The sequence below is a fragment of the Odocoileus virginianus genome, unplaced genomic scaffold, assembly GCF_023699985.2.
Source record: "Odocoileus virginianus isolate 20LAN1187 ecotype Illinois unplaced genomic scaffold, Ovbor_1.2 Unplaced_Scaffold_24, whole genome shotgun sequence".
In the NCBI taxonomy this organism is placed as follows: Eukaryota; Metazoa; Chordata; class Mammalia; order Artiodactyla; family Cervidae; genus Odocoileus; species Odocoileus virginianus.
In genome coordinates, this window is record NW_027224286.1 from 51,589 (window position 1) to 72,500 (window position 20,912).

Genomic DNA, 20,912 nt, shown 5'->3' on the forward strand with positions numbered 1-20,912 from the left:
TAAGGGCCCAGCTCCGAGGCCAGTCCACCTCTCCCCTAGACATCAGAGCGTCAGAAGAAGCTTGATTTGAGCCAGGGGGACCCAAGTCTGCTCAGCAGAGACCACAGCTCTGACAGTGAAAGCGAAGCCTTGAAACTCCCTAGATTCTCCAAGATGACCAGCAGGGCTGATTGTTCGTCACAAACCTGGGGTGGTGATAGGAAAAGAACTTGAGAAATGGACTCAGAATGGTGAAATCTGGGTTTCCTTGAGGACTCAGATTACGGAGTTTAAAATTCATGCTAGACAATGCATGCACTTTGAGTATCTTGGACAAACCAAGTTGATGTATTAATAACCACCACCCTTCCCACCCCACCCCCCACCTCCCACAGGCCCCTTACCTCTCTGGAGGGCTAACGCTGAAGTGCATGTACCATACCGGCATTATTTTATAATGAGGGCAAATATCAGGATGTAATTCACATGTATTTGCACACTTTGAAGTGTAGCACTGAAAACATTCATATCCTTTTTTTTTTTTTCTTTTTTCTGAAAAAGCACTAGATCTTTCCTCATTCACCTCCAGTACATGGAGGCAGATATTCCCAAAGCTTTAATAAGAATCTGTCTTGGGAAATGTTTATAGTTTTCAGTTTGATGAAACGATGGTGATGCCACCACATATTTTTGTTTAAGTTAGATAAAACCTAAGTCAAGATATATGAAAAGGTTTCTTGACCTTGTGTATTTATTCTTATGTACCTACTTTTAGATTTTCTCCTACTTCATAGATTTCAAATTGCCATGGTTTCATAGAGTACATTAAATCTCATATATTGTTGTTGGCTTTATATATTATTGTATTTAATTCCATACAGTTTTAATTTGCATTTTACACGGGGATCCTATAGTCTCAGCATATAAATGTATATAATTTTTATGTAACAAAAATGAAATTAAAGTTTCAGAAATCTATTTTAGCCTTTGTCTTCTTATTTCCATATCACTTAGTGACAAAGTAAACAGTAATGTTTTGGGGGAAGGAAATGGCAACCTACTCAAGTATTTCTGCCTGGGAAATCCCATGGACAGAGGAGCCTGGGGACTGCAAGAGTCAGACACAACTTAGTGACTAAACCACCACCATGATGATGGAAATTAACTATAAGTATAATGGCAATAAAAAAAATATAACACAGAGACATGCACACACATTCACAGAGCTCGAATATATCCACATTGTTAGGCAACAGAGCTCCAGAACTTTCTTCACCTTGAAAAGTTGAAACTCTGAACCCATTAAATTACTCTCTGCGTCTCCCTCCCCTCAGTCCCTGATAACTATCATCCTACTATTTCTCTAACTATGAATTTGACTATTCTAGACAGTTCAGTAAGTGAAAGCATATGATACTTGTGCTATTGTGACTGGCATAGTTTGCTCAGCATAATGTCCTCAAGGTGCATCCATGCTGTAGCATGTGACAAGATTTCCCTTCTTTCGAAGGCTGAATATTATCCCTTTGTATGTTTCTGTCACTCAGCGTAATGCCTTTGGTATTCAGTCATGTTTTTGCACAGAGTAAGAGTTTATTATTTTTCATTGCTGACTGCCATTCAGTTTTACAGATTGACTAATGGTCGTTTATCTGTCCACCATTTGTTGGACATTTGGGTTCCTTCCAGCTTTGGGGCATGCGTGTGTGCTAAGTCACTTCAGCCGAGTCCGACTCTTTGTGACCCTGTGGTCTGCAGCCTGCCAGGCTCCTCTGTCCATGGGGTTCTCCAGGCAAGAACCCTGGAGTGGTTTGCCATGCTCTCTTCCAGGGGATCTTCCTAACCCAGGGATGAAACCCACATCTCTTGCATCTCCTGCATTGGCAAGCAGGTTCTTCACCACCAGGGAAGCCCTCTGTTTTAGAGACAACATAATTCTATAAATATGCCACATAGGTCTGTTTTTGGTGATATAAAATTTTTTTATTTTCATGGGTAAATATTTAAGATATTCTGCAAACTATTTATAGCATTCATTCTTTAGATTAAAATTTTAGATTCCATCTGAAATGAGGTCACAGTTTCACAAGCCATGGAGTGTTCACAAAACAAAACTTTTGAGCACTACCAATATACCAGGAAACCCAAAATTTTCATGAAAGTTGCATCAGTAAACATCTGTCAAAACAAGAGAACAGAGATGCTACTGAATTAGTCCCATGTGAACAAATGGATGCTTTATCTGTCATAAATTTTAGGAAAATTTATTCTGCTTCCAAGCATTTACCCAGATAGCCTAGGTTAACTGTAGAGTTATCAGAATGGCTCTGAGGCAGTGTGGAGGGCAGCTGTGAAGATTTCCAGATCTTATCACTGTCACCCTGATATAGATCAGGCTCTTGGAGTCAGTCACCCTACAGTAAACTGATTCATTGATTACATAAAGATCCTTGCCTCCCTGCTTTGGTCTCAAGATGCCTTCTTGAGTCATTGGGCTTTTCATTCCCTCTGACATCCAATATAATGCAATCACACAGATCTAATCATGGGTGTCCATGGGAATTGACCTGGCAGATCTCATCCACAAGACCAGAAGAGAAATTTATTTCCTGTTTACTTTTTATTTGCATTTTCATTTGATCACATATGTATCTGATACACAACTATAACTTGATCTTTGTCTTTGCCAAGCATTTTTAGAAATTCTAACACATTTATACATACTTTTAACACTAAATATTATTTTCTATGAGTGCAAAATGTTTACATACATGTCCTTATGCTATCTAATTTTATATCATGACTTTTCTCCCAATTGTTTTTGAGAAGATTTTCTTCTTACACATGTACCTCTAGTTCATTGAGCTTCACCACTGTGTAATATTCCAATTCTCTCATTAGCTGGTTGGTTTTTCTAGGGTCCAAGCTCCTATTCCAAAAGTTTGTATGGACCCCCTACTCAAAGTTGCCTTATTAACATAAAAACAAAAACACGTCTGTCATTCAGGAAACTCCAATAGTGGTTTTTTTTTTTTTTTAATTGAAGGCTAGTTGATTTACAATGTTGTATCAGTTTCTGGTGTAGAGCACAGTGTTCAGTTAGTGGAAATTCCAAAGGTTTTTTGAAGTTTTGCACCAGAGCCTTGGACAAAGGAGATATGTTTATTCTCAACTGATAAATCATCCAGAAATATGCCAAAGTGCATAAGAAAAGTTAATAAGCAGCAAAATCTACAGTGAATATAACACTAATAGTTGATATTTGGGAAGTGGAAATTTCTATCGAAATGGTCTTATTCTTCAAATCCAATAGTCTGATACAGGTCAAATAAAAAAAATTTATACTATATATATATAGATATAGTTGAATTCCTTCCTCAATCTTCTTTCTCAAGCGCCTGACTGTAGCCTACTCCTTGCACACAATCTCCAAAGGCGTCCCTTGGACAATGACACATTTAGGGTTGAAATTTTTCCTCACTTAGTTTCTGATGCCTCCAAGTGAATGGGAAACAGAAGTTTAAATTATGCTCTGGAGGGAAAGTGAAGTGAATGTCTCTCAGTCGTGTTCGACTCGTTGCGACCCCATGGACTATACAGAATTCTCCATGGCCAGAATACTGGAGTGGGTAGCCTTTCCCTTCTCCAGGGGATCTTCCCACCCCAGGGATCGAACCCAGGTCTCCCACATTGCAGGGGGATTCTTTACCAGCTGAGCCACAAGGGAAGCCCAGGAGGGAAGTGACTATAAAATTGCACGTTCCCCACGTGCACAATTTTGCATTTCCTGTCACACTACCAGTTTCCATCACCCGCTCTAAAACTCAGGCTTTTGGCTAAGTAAATAAAAAGCTGTGGGACTTCGTTGGTGGTCCAGTGGTTAAGAATCTGCCTTCCAGTGCAGGGGACATGGGTTCAGTCCCTGATCAGGGAGGGTTCCACATGACACAGAGCAGCTAAGCCCCTGCACCACCACTACTGAAGCCAGAAAAGTCTAGATCGCAGGCTTGGCAACAAGAGAAGCCACCGCAAGGAGAAGCCCACACATGCTGCAACTAGAAAAGCCCAAGCAGCAAGGAAGACCCAGCACAGTCAAAAATAAATAAATAAATTTAAATAAATAATGGTGGCTCAGAGGGTAAAGAGTCTGCGTGCAATGCAGGGCACCCAGGTTCGATCCCTGGGTGGGGAAAATTCCCTGGACAAGGAAACGGCAACCCACTCCAGTATCCTTGCCTGGAGAATCCCCATGGACAGCGGAACCTGGCCGGCTACAGTTCGTGGGATCGCAAAGAGTCGGAGACGACTGAGCAACTTCACTTTCACTTCCAAAAAGGTGTAACTGCCAGAGGTCTCAAGTTCCGGGATCCAACCCCGCCCACAGCGCCAAGCCCCGTCCCAGGTCCAGGACTCCTGCATCCTCGCTGCTCAGAGGATCCAGCTTCTTCATCTGCTGGCTCTTTCCACGTAAGTGGATGCGGGGGTGGGTGGGAGTGAAAGTGTTAGTCGCTCAGTAGTGTCCGACTCTGTGCGACCCCACGGACTGCAGCCCACATTTCTCTGTCCATGATTCCCAACTTTCAGCTTCTAATAGAAGTGGCCTGCGCATCTCTAATTCTGCACCGAGGCCTGGCTTCAAAGGACAGCAGACAAGTGCAGAGGATCCAAAGTAGAGAAACCTGTCCAGAGGGAAGAGGAACAGACCAGAAACTCCCAGGGGCCGGTTCGAGTACCAGACCCACATGCGGAGCCTAGGCATAGACGCCCCCCTCCATCCACCCGAACGCTATAGCCCCACCCCTCGGCGGCCCAGGCCCCGCCCCGCCCCGCCCCGCCCCAGTGAGCACGCGCAGTTCCCTGAAGAACCGGAAGTTATTTCCTCGGAACAACGGGTACACTCGGAAGAGAAAGTCTTGGTTTCACTGGTGACCGCGTTATGCGTCCTTCGGACATCGCGTCCCCACACCAGGGTTTCGGAGCGCCTCCCAGTAAGTTAAAACCCCTGAACGCGGTCGTCGCTCTTGCTCTGAGTCCTCTCATTTCGCCTGTCGCGGCGTCACCTGTCGCGGCGTCACCTGAAGACTTTCGGTCCCGGTTCCTGAGGCAGGCACCGGCCCCAAGTTTCTGCCTTCGGTCCGTATAGACGCTGACCTCCTGCAGCGCTGTTTTCCTGCTCTGACTGCCTTTATCAAACCTCTCTCCGACTCCCGGCTCCCTGCCCGACCTCACCCTCCTCGGCCCGATTTCGTTCTGTCAAATCCACAATCCTGGAGGATGGATCACCCTTGACCTCCAAGGAGAGCGGAAGGGGAATGCTGAGGCAGAAGTTTCTGCAACTAGTGAGGCATCAAATATTGTGCAGGAAGAACGTCAGGTATTGCAACAAGGCGAGGCCAGTCTGTGGGAGGAGGAATAGAAAGAGAAGGAAACAAAATGATGCACAGAAAAGAGGAAGAAGCGCAGAAATGGACAGAGGAGACGAGAGACACAGAAGGATCCAGGGAGACATACAGAGAAAAAAAGCACACAGCGGTAGAGAAAGCGGGAGTACCCAAACCTAGGTGAATATTGAGTAGATTGGATATGGACTGTTAAGTTCTGAAGTAGTAATTTGTGGCTCTATAACCTAATTTTTATTAAATTTGTTCACCTGTGTAAATTATGCAGAAGAGGGGAGAGTTGCAAAACCAGGTGTTGGAATCAGATGGTAATTCTCTTTGCAGTCCTTATTCAACCAGAAAGCAGAGGCTTAACTCAGTCATTTCTCGGTCCTCCTCCAAGAAATGGAGGACGAATTTCTTTCACCACGTGGTGCTTTTTTTTTAAATGACTTTTTAAAATTAACTTATTTATTTTTATTTTTGGCTGTGTTGGGTCTTCCTTGCTTGCAAGGGCTTTCTCTAGTTTTGGCAAGCAGGGGCTACTCTTACTTGTGGTGCACTGGACTTATTGCAGTGGCTTTTCTTGTTGCAGAGCACAGGCTTTAGAGCTTGGGGGCTTCAGTAGTTGCAGCACATGGTCTCAGTAGTCGTGCGCACCAGCTTAGGTGCCCTGAGGCATGTGGGATCCTCCTGGACCATAGATTAAACCCCTACCCCCAGCACTGGCAGGCAGACTCCCAAACACTAGACCCCCAGGGAAGCCCACTAAAATGGCCATTGTTAACAGTATTGCTTTCCTCTCCTTTAAATTTCCAGATTATTTTTCCTCTAAATTTGATTGTTCACAGTATGAGGTTTATGTGCTTTATATCCTAACCTGAAGCTCTTCTTTGATGTCTGGTAAATAACTTTGCAGTATTTCACTAGGCCTGTGGTTACAGGTGTTGATAATCTTTTAACACTCAAAACCTAGATTCACCAGTTACTTTGATATTTAACAGCTGTATTATTCCCTTGAATGATCTGCTAAATTAGTGAGCTCTGAGCTGAAGTCTGCAGCTAAGAATTGAATAGATGTTCCTTGCTCGTCCCCCTCATCCTTTTTCTGCAGATGTTGAAGGGTGGGCTGGATTGATGTGGCTTGCATTTTTAGTTGTTTTTTTTCTAGAGTAGAGGAATTAAATGTCTTTCATTATACCCCAAAAAAGAAGCCTCTCTCACTCAGAAATAAATAAGGTAATCTGCAAATAGGACAAACTCTTTCTACTTCAACCTATACAGGCCGCCACTTACACTCAGTTCTGCTCACTCAACTCACACTTCTTCAAAGTAACTTGGTAAGTCCCTTCCCCTGTGAGACGCATGCACCACCTGTAATGTAGAGAAAGTAAAGTAGACCCGGTTTTCTGAGTCTGAGCAAATGAGATCCCCTGAGAGAAATGATTTTCAGAGTTGGTCTTGTGTTTGCATCTGGTGGTTTTCTGGGATGAGTGGCCAATTACGATGAGAATTTGAAATGTGCCACAGTCCTCCAACAGTTTTGAAAAACTTAAGAAAAGGGCAGAGGGCATAGGCCCAGAGATAAAGACATAACTTTCTCTTAGCTTGTGTTTATCTCTGTATCATAACATGAAGTCTTTTTTTCTTATCATGATCATTTCATAATGTTCGAAAATGTCAAATCACTCCATAGTATACTCAAAACTAACATAGTATTGTACATCAGTTATATTTCAACAAAATAGAAAAAAAAAAATTAACTTTGTTGTTTTTGTTCAGTTGCTCAGTCATGTCTGACTCTGCGACCCCATGGATGGTAGCCCACCAGGCTCCTCTGTCCATGGGATTCTCCAGACAAGAATGCTGGGATGGGATGTTATTTCCTTCTCCAGGGGATCTTCCTGACCCGGGGATGGAACCCATGTCTTCTGTATTGGCAGGCAGATTCTTTACCACTGAGCCACCAGGGGAGCCCTAATGTGACTTTAGAATGGAATAAATGCAACATTTGATGCCAATAATATAAAAGCAAATGGTTGGTCTTCCATGTCTTCAGTAGAATATTATGTTTTGGACTTTGGACCAAATTTTAGGAAGAACCTTTGACAAAGTATAAGAAAGCAGAACTGAGCCAAAGGTCCTGAGACAACTTTTTAAATAATTGTTGAATTACAACCTCTACATAAACATTGGAGCACCGTAACTGAGTGCAAAAAACACAGTATTTATTGGTTTATGATGTTTGTTGTAAAGAAATGCAAATTATATTTTAGTGAAGGCAGAGATTATGAACAAAAAGTTAAATAGGCAAGAATACTAGAGTGGGTTGCCATGCCCTCCTCCAGGGGATCTTCCTGACCCAGGGATCAAACCTGGGTCTCTTGCATTGCAGGCAGATTCTTTACTGTCTGAGCCACCAAGGAAGCCCAGATTGTTGGATGGATGAGCCTCTTATTTTACATCAACCAGTGCTTGGATGCTGGCTGCCCAGGTAGGAGCCAGGAACCAGGAGGAGATAATTTCCTTTGGCTGAATACCACGTGGTCAAAGGACAGTGTGGTTGCAGTAGAGTGGGGGTACCAACAGAAGAAAGGGCTGAAAACTCACATATTGGTCTCCTGATAGGAGTTTATTGTCTCTGAAGCCTCCAGTCACTGGGAGCCTTCTTTCCCCCATAGGAAGTTTCTCCCTGTGTGGGTACTTGGGGCAAGGGAGGAGGTTTGTTGACTCTAAACATTAAAAAATGTATTTTTTTGGTCACACAGAATAATCTTACCTGAGAAAGAAGCTCAGAGGAAGAGGAAAGAAAGAAGGGATGGCCCTTTCCCAGGTAAAAGTCATATTCTTTGTTGATCTGTTAACTCTTTCCTAAAATGACATGATTTGGACTTGTTAAACTTCTCTGTCCATGAAGTTTCCTGCCTAAAATATTTAATCACACACAGGGCCTTCCCTGAGTCTCCTCTCATCTCCCTGCAGATTCTTCCTCACTGTGACCCAGTGACCTGGAACTTGGGAAGAGGGTCCTTTTAGGCGATCCTCCTGTGAAAGGTTTTGTTCTCATGTGAACTGGAGGTGGGAGTAGGTTCTGTGGTGTCAGTGAGGTGGGGCAGAGAACCCTTCTGCATGCCCTTTCAGCTCCATGTAAACCAGGGTCAAAGAGACTGCATATAAGTGATGTTCCAGTGCTCACAAATACCTGAAGAAGTCTGAAAGGAAGACTGATATGGGGAAACATGCTTTTGAATTCATTTGAAGTTAAGTGAATCATTGTGTTTGACTCTAGAATATCAGTACTTTAAAATGGGAAGTTCCAAAATAGAGAGGGTGCTTTAGTATATGGCTGTGCTAAATCACTTCAGTTGTGTCCAACTCTTTGCAACCCCATGGACTGTAGCTGCCAGGCTTCTCTGTCCATGGAATTCTCCAGGCAAGAATACTGGAGTAGGTTGCCATTTCTTTCTCCAGGGAATCTTCCCAACCCAGGGATTGAACCCAAGTCTCTTATGTCTCCTGCATTGGCAGGTGGGTTCTTTACCACTAGCACCACCTGGGAAGTCGCGTTTTAGTACATAATTAGTTGTAAAAAATGGAATCAACTTAATTGCCTAACAGGAAAGGCTCTATAAATCATTCATATCACATTCATCGCCCAAAGACCCAGGTATTCTAGTAGGGACTCTCATGTAGCAGGTGTTTTCAGTTAAAATGGTTGTAATTTAGCCAAGACATGGGAGCAGAACTTTCTGCCATCAGAAAGCCTGGAGCCATGATCTGATTCTACCATTATAGTTGTTCAGTGTTGTATATTGCTAAAAAAAAATGCTAACCACCATCTGAGCCTTCAGCAAGTTATAGTCTTAACATCAGAGATCACAGATCACCATAACAAATAGTGCTGTATTTTTTTGTATTAAGCATCTCACGTATATACACTTGTGATTCAACTCCACATAGTGATGCAGGTTAGAGACTTAAGTAAAATAACCCTTTCTCTGTCATATCTTCCAGCATAACTTACTGTCTCCATCAGGAACAACTCTTTGTTCTCAGCCCAAATCTTAATAAAAATGCATATTATATTGTAATGTGGCTTTAGAAAATATTTTTCAGTAAGTGTTTTCTTATGGTATTTATTCTGCAAATTTAAATATTCACATGCCATACATGTTGGAGTTATTTTCACTTTAGTAAACATAGAGGTGATTTTCCTTTTTACATCCTCATTGGATTATTCTCTTCATGAAGACACAAGGGTTTCACAGTTGTTACTGTTAGTAAAAGATTTCACAGTGGCTGCTTTTGAGCGGGCCAGCTTCAGTACAGATGCCTAAGAATTTGTGCAGATTGGGCAGCTTAAGCATGTTATTGTTGTTGTAATAGTATAGTCCCTAAGTTGTGTTCAACTCTTTTGTGATTCCGTGGACTGTAGCCTGCCAGGCTCCTCTATCCATGGGATTCTCCAGGCAGGAATACTGGAGTGGGTTGCCATTTCCTTCACCAGAGCATAAGCATGATTACTGCATTAATGGTGGTGTTTCTAAGGAAGAACAGAAGTTGCAAGTACTAAGTAAATATTTTAAATCAACCATCTTAAACATTCTTAGAGAGCTACGGGGAGCCATGGACAAAGAACTAAAAGAAAGTGGGAGAACTGTGTTTAAACAAATAGAAAATATTAATAAAGGGTCTTCCCTGGTGGTCCAGTAGTTAAGACTCTGTACCTCCTTGTAGGGGGCAGAGGTTCAATCTCTGAATGGGGAAGTAAAATTTAAGATCCCACATACCACAAGGTGCAGGCCAAAAAAAAAGTTGAAAATAGGTATTCACATACATACTTGTACCTGGAAGTTCCAGCAGAACTGTTAAAAGTAAGAAAGAAGTGGTAACAAACTAAATGGCCATCAGGGGATGAGTGGATACATAAAATGTGTTGTAGTCATAGAATTAAATATTATTCAGCCCTGAAAAAGGAATACTTTAGGAGTGTAGTACTGATGCCATATCATGGATAAACTGAAAAAACCATTGTAAGTGGAAGAAGCCACACAGAAAAGCTCACATTTCATACTATTGCATTTATATGAAAATATCACAAGTAGGTAAATGCATAATGACAGTAAGCATTGTGGTATACAGGGATGGGGGGCAAAGAGGAACAGGAAGAGATTGTTCAATGGGTACATTTCTTTTAACAATGATAAAATGTTTAGGCAAGTGTTTGTTCAACATTGTGAGGGTACTAAATGCCACTCACTGAATGGTACCTTAAAATACATGTTTATATGTAAAATAATTCATGTTACATGTATTACATGAATTTCACCTCAGTTGAAAAAAATTTGAGAAAAGTAACTTGCTCCAAATTATCTTATGAATCGGTCAGGACATTCGCTCCAGCCAAGTCAATCCTTACACACGTTTGTTTCTGTAATTTTGTGTCAGACTCGGAGCTTGCTCCTTGTCCAGTTGGTGAAATGTGCTTTCCTTTCAGGGACTATTTACATTCAGGGATGTGGCCATCGAATTTTCTCAGGAGGAGTGGGAATGCCTGGCCCCTTCTCAGAGGGCCTTGTATAGTGACGTGATGCTGGATACCTACAGGAACCTGGTCTCCCTGGGTGAGGATAACTTCTCTCCGGAAGTTGGTAACTAGTTCTGTGGATCTTTGAGTTTTCCCTTCTGAGTCTCAAACTTGGGATACCCTGGCATGCTTGTGAAAGTTTCAAATCCCTGTTCTAAAGACAGTGATTGAAGCTGTTTGGATTCAGAATGAAAAGGCTTCATGACATGTCTTATCACTCCATAACTTCTCATTTCTTCAGAAGTTGGGCATTCATGCTTGATCAGTGGTGGTTGCAGAATATTAATAGTCAGAAAGCCTTGCAGCACATTTTTTAAAAACATGTCACTCTGTGCTTCCACCCTTGTATTTTTGATTCAGTAGTTCTTAAAAGGTAATTAGGTGATCTGCACACCGTGCTGTGCTGTGCCCAGTGGCTCAGTTGTGTCTGACTCTTTGCAACCCCATGGGATTTTCCAGGCAAGGATACTGAAGTGGGTTGCCATCCCCTCCTCCAGGGGATCTCCCCAGTCCAGGGATCGAACCCTGGTCTCCCACATTGCAGGCAGATTCTTTACCATCTGAGCCACCAGGGAAGCCCATGAATACTGGAGTGGGTAGCCTATCCTTTCTGCAGTGGATTTTCCTGATTCTACTTAATCTAAAACTTCAGGAGGCAGTCAGTTGACTAATTTTTATGATACATTTCTAGACCCATCTATAATTTTCTTAGCTGAACAAAGTGCTGGGCATGTGTTCTGTAATAGCTAGCATGTCATGTCCCATTTTACTTTATGAATTGAAATCTCTTCTAAGCTGAATGTTATTTTCATCTTAGAGCAAGGGAAAGAGCCCTGGACTTTGGAAGGCAAAGTGAAAATAGGGGAAAATCAGACAACTAGGAATAATTGAGATGTGAATACAGATCAGAGCTCAAGTGGGCACAGAGTAAACTGCTCCATTAAATATTGCTTGGGAAATTCTCCTTAAATGGGAATTATCTGTAGAAAAATAACAGTTTGTTTGTTATCAGATCTCAAAGGAATCCATCCCATACTCTCAAACTTGTCACTTTCTCGTTCAAATATGTAAAAGTTTAAACTCCATTCTACTGTGATGCTGTGGCTCATTCAGAGCTGAGGAAGGGCTTTGTTGTGACCTACAACATTCTATTTTCTGACACCGCTGACCATTTTGGTGCTTTGGTTTGAGAGGGACTGAGATGGCTCTCTCAGGAGTCATCTTTCCCCTTGATCTCTCTTGGTTTTCAGTTAATACGTATCAAGTTCTCTGTTGGCCTGACCCTAGGACTATTTTATTCATTCCCTTTCACATTTTATATCCTTGAGAGAACTTCTCAGGGGATAGACAAGCTTCAGTAATTCTCAAGATATATTTCAATTTTCCTATAATGTATTCCTTCTGGAATATATATCCTTTCCTCTGTTTTTACAGAAGAATCCTTTAGAATGCCAGAAACTGTTATTTGGTATAATTGTGGTTATTTATTAACTTAACCTGCTAGATTTATCATGGGTTGAGTGCATGCATGCCTGCTAAGTTGCATCAGTTGTGTCTGACTTTTTGCAACTCTATGCACTATAGCCCACCAGGCTCCTCCGCCCATGGGATTCTCCAGGCAAGAATACTGGAGTGGGTTGCCATGCCCTCCTCCAGGGGATCTTCCTGACCCAGTGATCAAACCCACATCTCTTATGTCTCCTGCATTGGCAGGTGGGTTTTTTTTTACCACTAGCACCACCTGGGAAACCCATTGTGAAATCTAGACTTAAAAATTTTTTTCTTATATTGCCACATGTTATTAAACACATTTTTTGTATAATTATATAATTCAATATATTTATTTTCCAGATGATCTTATAGGAATCCTTTCTGCTGGATTTGCAATTAACAAATTATCACCAAGAGAGAACACTAATGTAGGAGAATTATATGGAAATGAAAACCGTGGCATCAAGGATTTTGACCTCGAGGAAGTATGTGAAAATATGCAGGAGAATGAGAGTGAGTGGGGATGTGATGCAAGAAATGACAAAGACTTGCTTTTGACCCATAACAAAAATCTCAGTCAGAGAGAAGATCAGTATAATAAATCCTTAATTAATTTTCCTCAGAGTGTTTCTGTAAGAAGTAATACATATGAATATTTCATGCATGACAAGTCATTCCTAAGAAGTTGGTTAACAATGAAAAATAACATGAACATTGCTAGAAACAAAGATATAAAGTGTTTAGACAATAGAACTGGAGCAAGGCTGCAGGCACAGGTGGCTGAACTGCAGAGATTTACAACTGAGGAGAAAATGTATAGAGGCACTCAAGTTGAGAAGTCAGTCAGCAGTGGTTCCTCAGTTTCCCCACTTCATAGAATTCCTCTTACTGTGGAAACTACCATGTTACCCACACAACACAGGAGAACACACACTGAAGAAAAATCTTACAACTGTAATGACTGTGGGAAGGCTTTTAGCAAAAGCTCAAACCTCAGAAATCACAGGAGAATTCACTCTGGACAGAAACCTTACAAATGTAATGTGTGTGGCAAAGCCTTTAACCAGGGTTCTAATCTCACTACACATCAGAGAGTGCACACAGGAGAGAAACCATATAAATGTGATGTCTGTGGCAAGGTCTTCAGTAGAAACTCACACCTTGAAAATCATCAGAGGATGCACACTGGAGAGAAACCTTACAAATGTAATGAATGTGGTAAGGCGTTTATCCAGCGTTCACTCCTTTGGAGTCATGAGAAAATGCACAGTGGTGAGAAACCTTACAAATGTAATGAATGTGGCAAAGCATTTGCTGAGCGGTCAAGCCTTAACAAACACAAGAAAATCCATACTGGAGAGAAACCGTACAAGTGTACTGTGTGTGGCAAAGCCTTTACCATGAGATCAAATCTTACCCAACACGAGACAATCCATACTGGAGAGAAACCTTACAAATGTAGTGAGTGTGGCAGAGCTTTTACCCAATTTTCACGCCTTAGTCGACATCAGAAAATGCACACTGGAGAGAAACCACACAAGTGTAATGTGTGTGGTAAGGCTTTTATTGAACTTTCACAACTTTGGGGTCATGAGAGAATTCATACTGGAGAGAAACCACACAAGTGTAATGTGTGTGGCAAGGGATTTACCCAACGTTCAAGCCGTTTGGCACATCAGAGAATTCATACAGGAGAAAAATCTTACAAATGTAAAGACTGTGATAAGGCCTTTATCCAATGTTCCCAACTTTGGGGTCACGAGAGAACTCACACTGGAGAGAAACCTTACAAATGTAATGAGTGTGGCAAAGCTTTCACAATGCGTTCATACCTTACTCAACATAAAACCATCCATACTGGAGAGAAACCTTACAAATGTCATGAATGTGGCAGAGCTTATACCCAATTTGCAAGCCTCAGTAGGCATCAAAAAATGCATACTGAAAACAGACATAAATCCAACACATGTGGCAGTGCTTTTATTCAGAACTTGAGCTTTGGGGATCATCTGACAATTCATAGTAGAAAGAAACCTTAAAATGTAATGCCTGACACAAAACTTGTGCAAGTACTCAAGCCCTACTCAGGTTGAGAGACTCCATCATGGAGGAGGAGACATACAGATGGCCAGTAGGTACATGATACGATGCACCGCATCACCAATCATCAGGGAAATTCAAGTCAAAACCACAATGAGATACCACCTCACACCTGTCAGAATGGACTGTCATCGAAAGGACAAGTCACAGTGTTGGTGAAGATGAAAGAAGGGAACCTCAAGCACTTTTGGTAGGATTGTAAATTGGTAGCTACTATGGCAAACTATGGCCACTCCTCAAAAAATTAAAAATAGAGCTGCCATATAATCCAGCAATAGCACATCTAGCTATTTACCTAGAGAAAACAAAAATGCTCATTCAGAAAATATATGCACTTTGTTGTTCATTGTACCATTATTTATAATAGCCAAGGTAGGGGACTTCCCTGGTGGTCTAGTGGCTTAGAATCCGCAATTCCATTGCAGGAGGTATGGGTTCAATCCCTGGTCAGGGAGCTAAGATCCACATGCCTTGAGGCCAAAAAACCAAAACATAAAACAGAAGCAATATTGTAACAAATTCAATAAAGATTTTAAAAATGGTCATATTAAAAAAAAATTTTTTTAACAAAATAGCAAGGTAAGAAAGCTACCAAAAGTACACCAATAGGTAAATCAATAAAATAGATAAAGGAAAAATATATATATATACATACAGTGGAATATTCGTTGTGGAAAAAAGCTAAAATCTTGCCATTTCCAGTACCATACACAACTCTACAGGGTATTTGACTGGGTGCAATAAGTCAGAGAATGACACAGCACATGATTTCACTTATATGTGGAATTTAAAAAACAAAAGGAAAATAGTCTCATACATGGAACAAATATATGGTTGCCAGAAGGGCAGGTGTGTGTGAAGTGAAAGAAAGTAAAAAAGTGAAAGTGAAGTTGCTTAGTCGTGTCCAACTCTTTGTAACCCCATGGACTGTAGCATGCCAGGCTCCTCCATCCATGGAATTTTCCAGGCAAGGGTACTGGAGTGGGTTGCCGTTTCCTCTTCCAGGGATCTTCCCGACCCAGGGATGGAACCCCAGTCTCCTGCACTTCAGGCAGACTCTTTACCATCTGAGTCACCAGGGAAGCCCTTGTGTGGGAAGTAGGAGAGGTTTAAGAGGTACAGGTCTACGGTTACATAATGAAGTGTAGTGTGTAACATACAAAATAAGGAATATAGTCAGTGATAGTAACTCTGTACAGGGACAGATGGCTACTAGACTTACTGGGGTGATTACTTCATCCTGTATGGAGTAGTTAAGTAGTTATGTAGTACACCTGAAACATAATATTATCCACTGTGTGCATGCATGCTAAGTCAATTCAGGGATTGCATATGTGGGAGAAAAAATTAGGTGTGGAACAGGGGTCTCCCTGTTTTGAAGGGGAATAGCTACTGTATATATAAAATATTCAAAATTAGTCTCATTTTTGGAAACCAAAGGGACAGTGTTACAGAGGACAGTCATCAAAAGAATCAGAGTAGAGTATCTGTGAAGGCTGCAGATTTGACCTCTAGAATTGCATTTTGATACCATTTTATTTATTAGGATGTATCATACTTCTCATATTCAACTAAGTAAAGTGTAATCTTTTTATAGTGTTAGTTGCTCAGTTGTGTCTGATTCTTTGTGACCCCATGGACCGTAGCCCACCAGGTTCCTCTGTCCATGGGATTTTCCAGGCAAGAATATTGGAGTGGGTAGCCATTCCCTTCTACAGGGGATCTTCCCAACCCAGGGATTGAACCCAGGTCTCATGCAGTGCAAGGCAGATTCTTTACCATCTGAGCCAGTAGGGAGACCCACTCTTTTTTGTAACCCTTAGTGAATCGTGTGCCTTGTATTAATGCAAGCATATCCCACTGCATTGGGGGCTTCATAATAATGACCCTGAAGTATCTATCATCATGTTCTCTAGGTTGAATGGCATCTGTGACAATTTCTTTTCAAATTAGATTTAAACATAGTATTTGAAATAGATATATATTCATAATTAACATTGGGGTTACAAACTCCAGATTATTTCTGGAGCTACAAGCTACAGATTTTTTCTAGCTATAATGAAAATACTGTAACTACAATTTCAGACTCAGCCCCCTGAAATCTGCCTTCTCGGTTGTAAATATACACCATATGATTATATTCCTGCATACCTTTTTGTGTGTTTGCACTTGAAGCTTTACATCAAGTGACAAGATATGGTGAACATATAAAAATTACTAGGAGATGAAATTTCAGAAATAAAGATAAAATAGCAATCTCTTGTGTATGCTTGGAGTTCATATTTTAATAAAATTCATATATTAAGGCAAGACAAGAAAAAAACATACATTTCTGTTTGCTTGTGCTTCCTCCCTCCCGAATGTGCAGTGTGCATCTGCGTTACACATAAACCACAGCTCCTCAGAGGTGGGAGTGCCTCGACCGTAAAGGTCAACTTACTTTTTTATTTCTGACACTAGTGTTCTAGGATCTTCCCTAGTGGTCCAGTGGCTAAGACTCTGAGCTCCCAATGCAGGGGGTCTGGGTTTGATCCCTGGTCAGGGAACTAGATCCCACATGCTGCAACTAAGACCTGGCCAAATAAATATGAATTAGATAATTTTTAAAAAGAGTAGTGTTCTTTCTCAACTCTGTGAGAGGTCATGGTGACTTACTGCTTGCTTTGTACGTGGTTACCTGGACTGTATGTCCTTGGTGAAGGTTATGAAAACTGATCAGCATGTCATTTTGATGAACTATCCTTTATCTTGAAAATGTATATACAACTGTGTCTTTGACTTCTAATAGGCAGAACAGTTCTCAGAGCTTTATGAGAGTCTCCCAAGTTATAATTCTCAGCTTGGCTCAAATAAAATTCCCTTTTTCTTTCTTGTTAATGGAATTTTTGTTGATACTTTCTTGTAGTCAGTAGGCTATCAGGGACACCTACCAGAGGACCCTGGAGTCCATTCCAAGCCCAAGCTTGGTACCACCGTGGATCCTTTGAGCTCTGCCCACTTCTTGGTGTTTCTTGGGTACTTTAGTGATTTTTCCTGATATTCAGACATCAGTGCTTTAAATGATGTCCTGAGTTTTATTCTAGCTGCTTTTTCTCAGGACTTGGAGTCCTTGGAGGGAGTATGGTTTAACATTCCCTAGGCAGGGGACTTCCCTGGTGGCCCAGTGGTTAAGAATCTGCCTTGCAATTCAGGGGATGCAGGTTTGATCCCTGGTCAGGGAACTAAGGTCCCACATGCCATGGAGCAACTAAGCCTGTACACTGCAGTTACTGAGCCTGCACGCTCTGGAGCCCATGTGCCACGATGAAAGATCTTGCATGATGCAATGAAAATCCCACATGCCACAACTAAGACCCAATGCAGCCAAATAAATAAATGTTTAAAAAAAAAAATTCCCTAGGCAGGGACCTTGAGGGAACTTTGTAATGGTCTGGTCTTTTTTTTTTTTTTTTAATTTGGCTTAAATCGAAAAGATCATATATGATCTGAACAAACTGTTTGATAGTAAAATGAGATACTGATCCTGGGTTTACTGAAATAAAAGTAGTATCTCTCTTTGAGATGTTTGTGTTACCTCTGTCACAGTATTTGCCCATGAGAAAAAATAACCGTACAAACTAACTAGCATGACAATTTATCACAAATGTTCAGAATGTTACGTTGTATGGTGTGGGAGTAAAGAATTGGATGCTGTTACCAAAAGGTATGCGTGGGGGGTCTGGCAGCTTCTGCTGGAAAGCCCGTAAACGGGCCAGGTTGGGGAAAAGGAAAGTTAATTTCAGATGCTGGCAGCTGTGGGGGAGGGTGGTGGACATCTGTCCAAAGGCTGACTCCTCACCCTGCCCCTGACAAGCAGGGGGTGAGAGCTTTTATAGGCAGAGTGTGTGGAGGGAGGCAGATTACATGCAGAAGTAGCACAGTCATCTCTAACAGTCATCTTCATATTAGTCATCACTGGTCTGACTAGCAGTAGCATCTTGGTAGTTTTAGGTACAGTTAATATTTAGTTCTGGAGTGCACTTGTTTCCTTTTCTTTGCAGCCAATTCTTGGAATTGTGGCAGCTCAAGTCCTGGGTACAGTCTGCTCCTCGTGTAGTTACCTTCTCCACCTGGGGTTTTGGTATCTGTAGGACAGCTCACAGGATATGGCTCAGAACATTACCTACCACCCTTGAGAAAGAACTAAAGGTCCTTGACTAGGCTTAATGACTACATTATTATTATTTAGTCTCTTTCCATTGAAGCATTTCTCACTTTTCTGATTAAACTTATTCTTTGACTAAAGTTTTCCACAGGCAAAAGGCAGGCAGAAGACATGGTGGGGGTGGGGTGGGGAGGGGGGGGGTGGGGAGGGGGCAAGGATCACAGAGTCCAGCTCCATTTCAGTGCCACAAATATAATTTGAGGTTTACCTGATGACAACCCACTAATCTGTAAACCTATGCATTGCAGCAGCAGTCTTCTTTGTAGTGATAAAATGCATTCACTCATTCTATCAATGAGAAACAAGTCTAATCACTCATGATACAGCAGGGAATCAATGACCATCTTCAACTAGCTTATATTCTGAAAGGGAAGTCAGCAATAATAAAACAGGATGGTGATAAATACAATGAGGTGTGCATGTACTATTGTAGAGTGAGAGTCCTGATTTAAAGAGTGTGTTGAAAGAATGCCCTATGGGGGAAAAAAAAAAAGACAAAGAATGCCCTATGATATGGTTATATTTGAGAAGAATCACTCATTAATTGAAGAGTATCATGCAAATGGAGAAGGGCCATTGGGTGGACAAACTAGGAGAAAATTGCTAGGACAGGAACATTTACAATGACTGGGGACTAGTTACAACTGATGTATGGCTTGGTGGGGTGTGATAGTAAATTTCCACTGGAGATATTTAAACTTTGGGACTTCCAGTTAGATTTTTTTTTTCAGGACTTAGAAGCAGCCGTATATACACCGGCTGTGTATATACTTTTGTATGAACCGACAAAGGGGGGTTTGGAAACCCCAATCTAAAGCCAGCTGGTCAGAAGCAGAGGTGACAACCTGGACTTCTGACTGGCATCTGAAATGTGTTGTGGGGGGAGTGGAGTGGGGACAGGGGAGGGGCAGATTTGTGGGATGTGTGGGATCTGATGCTATATTGGATAAGTGTTGAGGTTGAGTTGAATTGTAGGACACCCAGCTGGTGTCGCATGCAATTGCTTGTGGAAAAAAACACCCACTTATTTGTTGATCGGAAGTGTCAGAAGTGGAGTGTTCTCTGTCACTGTGGTAGTAGTTTAAGGGTAAAGGAAACATAAGAGGGAAGAAACACACAGGAAGAACTGGACTTTTCCCTCCACAGGAAAAAGGACACAAACAGGCTATCTTAGCATAAAATTCAGGTTAACTGAAGTATGTCAGAATGACTTGCCTATTTATCAATATGTGAAAAATTCTTTGATCAGTCTTGTCGCTATGAGTCTCTGGAACAGAGCAGAATGCCAAGTTGGCCTCCTGGTAGAATAGGGAATAGAAGCCGAAATGCTGTTCTGTAGGATGTCAGTGTAAAATAGCTACTTCTATGCAGGCAGAGCTTATATTTCACATTCAAGTTTGTACAGAACAACTGTAGACTGCTTAAATTAAATCCAACGTCAGGACATGTTTCTGGATCTAACCACCACCACATACAGATCCTTCACCGAGATCCCAGACCGCTGAATTGCTTCAGTCTCACAGGACTCAGTGCAACCTACTGACTGGCACAAACAAGCTTTTGACTTAAACCGTTTTCAATGTAACAGGAAAACATCTTCAGTTCTGCTCAGTTCAGTCACTCAGTCATGTCCGAATCCTTGTGACCCCATGAATCGCAGCACGCCAGGCCTCCCTGTTCCATCACCGACTCCCGGAGTTTACTCAAACTCATGTCCATCGTGTCTGTGATGCCATCCAACCATCTCATCCTCTGTCGTCCCCTTCTCCCGCCTTCAATCTTTCCCAGCATCGGGGTCAAATGAGTCAGGTCTTCACATCAGGTGGCCTAAGTATTGGAGTTTCAGCTTCAGCATCAGTCCTTCCAATGAATATTCAGGAGTGATTTCCTTTAGATGGAGAGACTTAATCTCTTAGCAGGGAGCAACGATGCATCAACAGACGGAAAAGATTCTCAAGCGTTTCTAACCCAGAGAGCTACGCCTTCGCAGCGACGCGGCGGGACGCGCAGGCCTCGCCCCTTCCCCGTCTTCTCGCCCGCCCCGCGCGGACCTGGGGCCCACGTCCCTCCCTTCTCTGGCCGCGCTCCGCCCAGGCCCCGCCCCCGCTGCCGTGCCTCCGAGTCCGCGCGTGCGCAGCTGGCAATGGACCCGGAAGCGAAGATCGTGAAGGGA

The 20,912-nt window shown here is 42.0% G+C and overlaps 3 protein-coding genes across 10 annotated transcripts in view; 2 read left to right on the forward strand and 1 right to left on the reverse strand.

Annotated features, from left to right (window-relative positions):
• LOC110148900 (zinc finger protein 665-like) overlaps positions 1-20,912 on the reverse strand; it is a 103,949-nt gene that overhangs the window by 45,477 nt on the left and 37,560 nt on the right. The gene's annotated exons all lie outside the window — the stretch shown is intronic.
• Positions 4,845-18,095, forward strand: LOC110148901 (zinc finger protein 677-like). 8 transcript variants are annotated; one of them, XM_070463083.1, is made up of 6 exons: positions 4,845-4,967; positions 6,642-6,697; positions 7,753-7,851; positions 8,126-8,190; positions 10,855-11,008; positions 12,796-18,095. In XM_070463083.1, the coding sequence occupies exons 4-6, from the start codon at positions 8,176-8,178 to the stop codon at positions 14,472-14,474; spliced, it is 1,848 nt and encodes a 615-aa protein (XP_070319184.1). In that variant the 5' UTR covers positions 4,845-4,967; positions 6,642-6,697; positions 7,753-7,851; positions 8,126-8,175; the 3' UTR covers positions 14,475-18,095. The 8 variants fall into 8 exon arrangements, with proteins under 8 accessions (XP_070319184.1, XP_070319187.1, XP_070319186.1 ...); XM_070463086.1 differs by lacking the exon at positions 10,855-11,008; XM_070463085.1 differs by lacking the exons at positions 6,642-6,697; positions 10,855-11,008.
• The window catches only part of LOC110148899 (zinc finger protein 665-like), a 12,729-nt gene continuing 12,673 nt past the window's right edge, over positions 20,857-20,912 (forward strand). The window contains exon 1 of the mRNA XM_070463080.1: positions 20,857-20,912. This exon is cut by the window's right edge and continues 132 nt beyond it. The gene's annotated coding sequence lies outside the window, so the exon portion shown is untranslated.

Bases quoted from the DNA above. Each gene is read 5' to 3' on its own strand.
- LOC110148901 (XM_070463082.1), top strand. From the start codon at position 5,413: ATGATGCACAGAAAAGAGGAAGAAGCGCAGAAATGGACAGAGGAGACG. The intron at 5,541-8,125 runs GTGAATATTGAG...TTGGTCACACAG, and splicing joins GCGGGAGTACCCAAACCTAG to AATAATCTTACCTGAGAAAG. The intron at 8,191-12,795 runs GTAAAAGTCATA...TTTATTTTCCAG, and splicing joins AAGGGATGGCCCTTTCCCAG to ATGATCTTATAGGAATCCTT.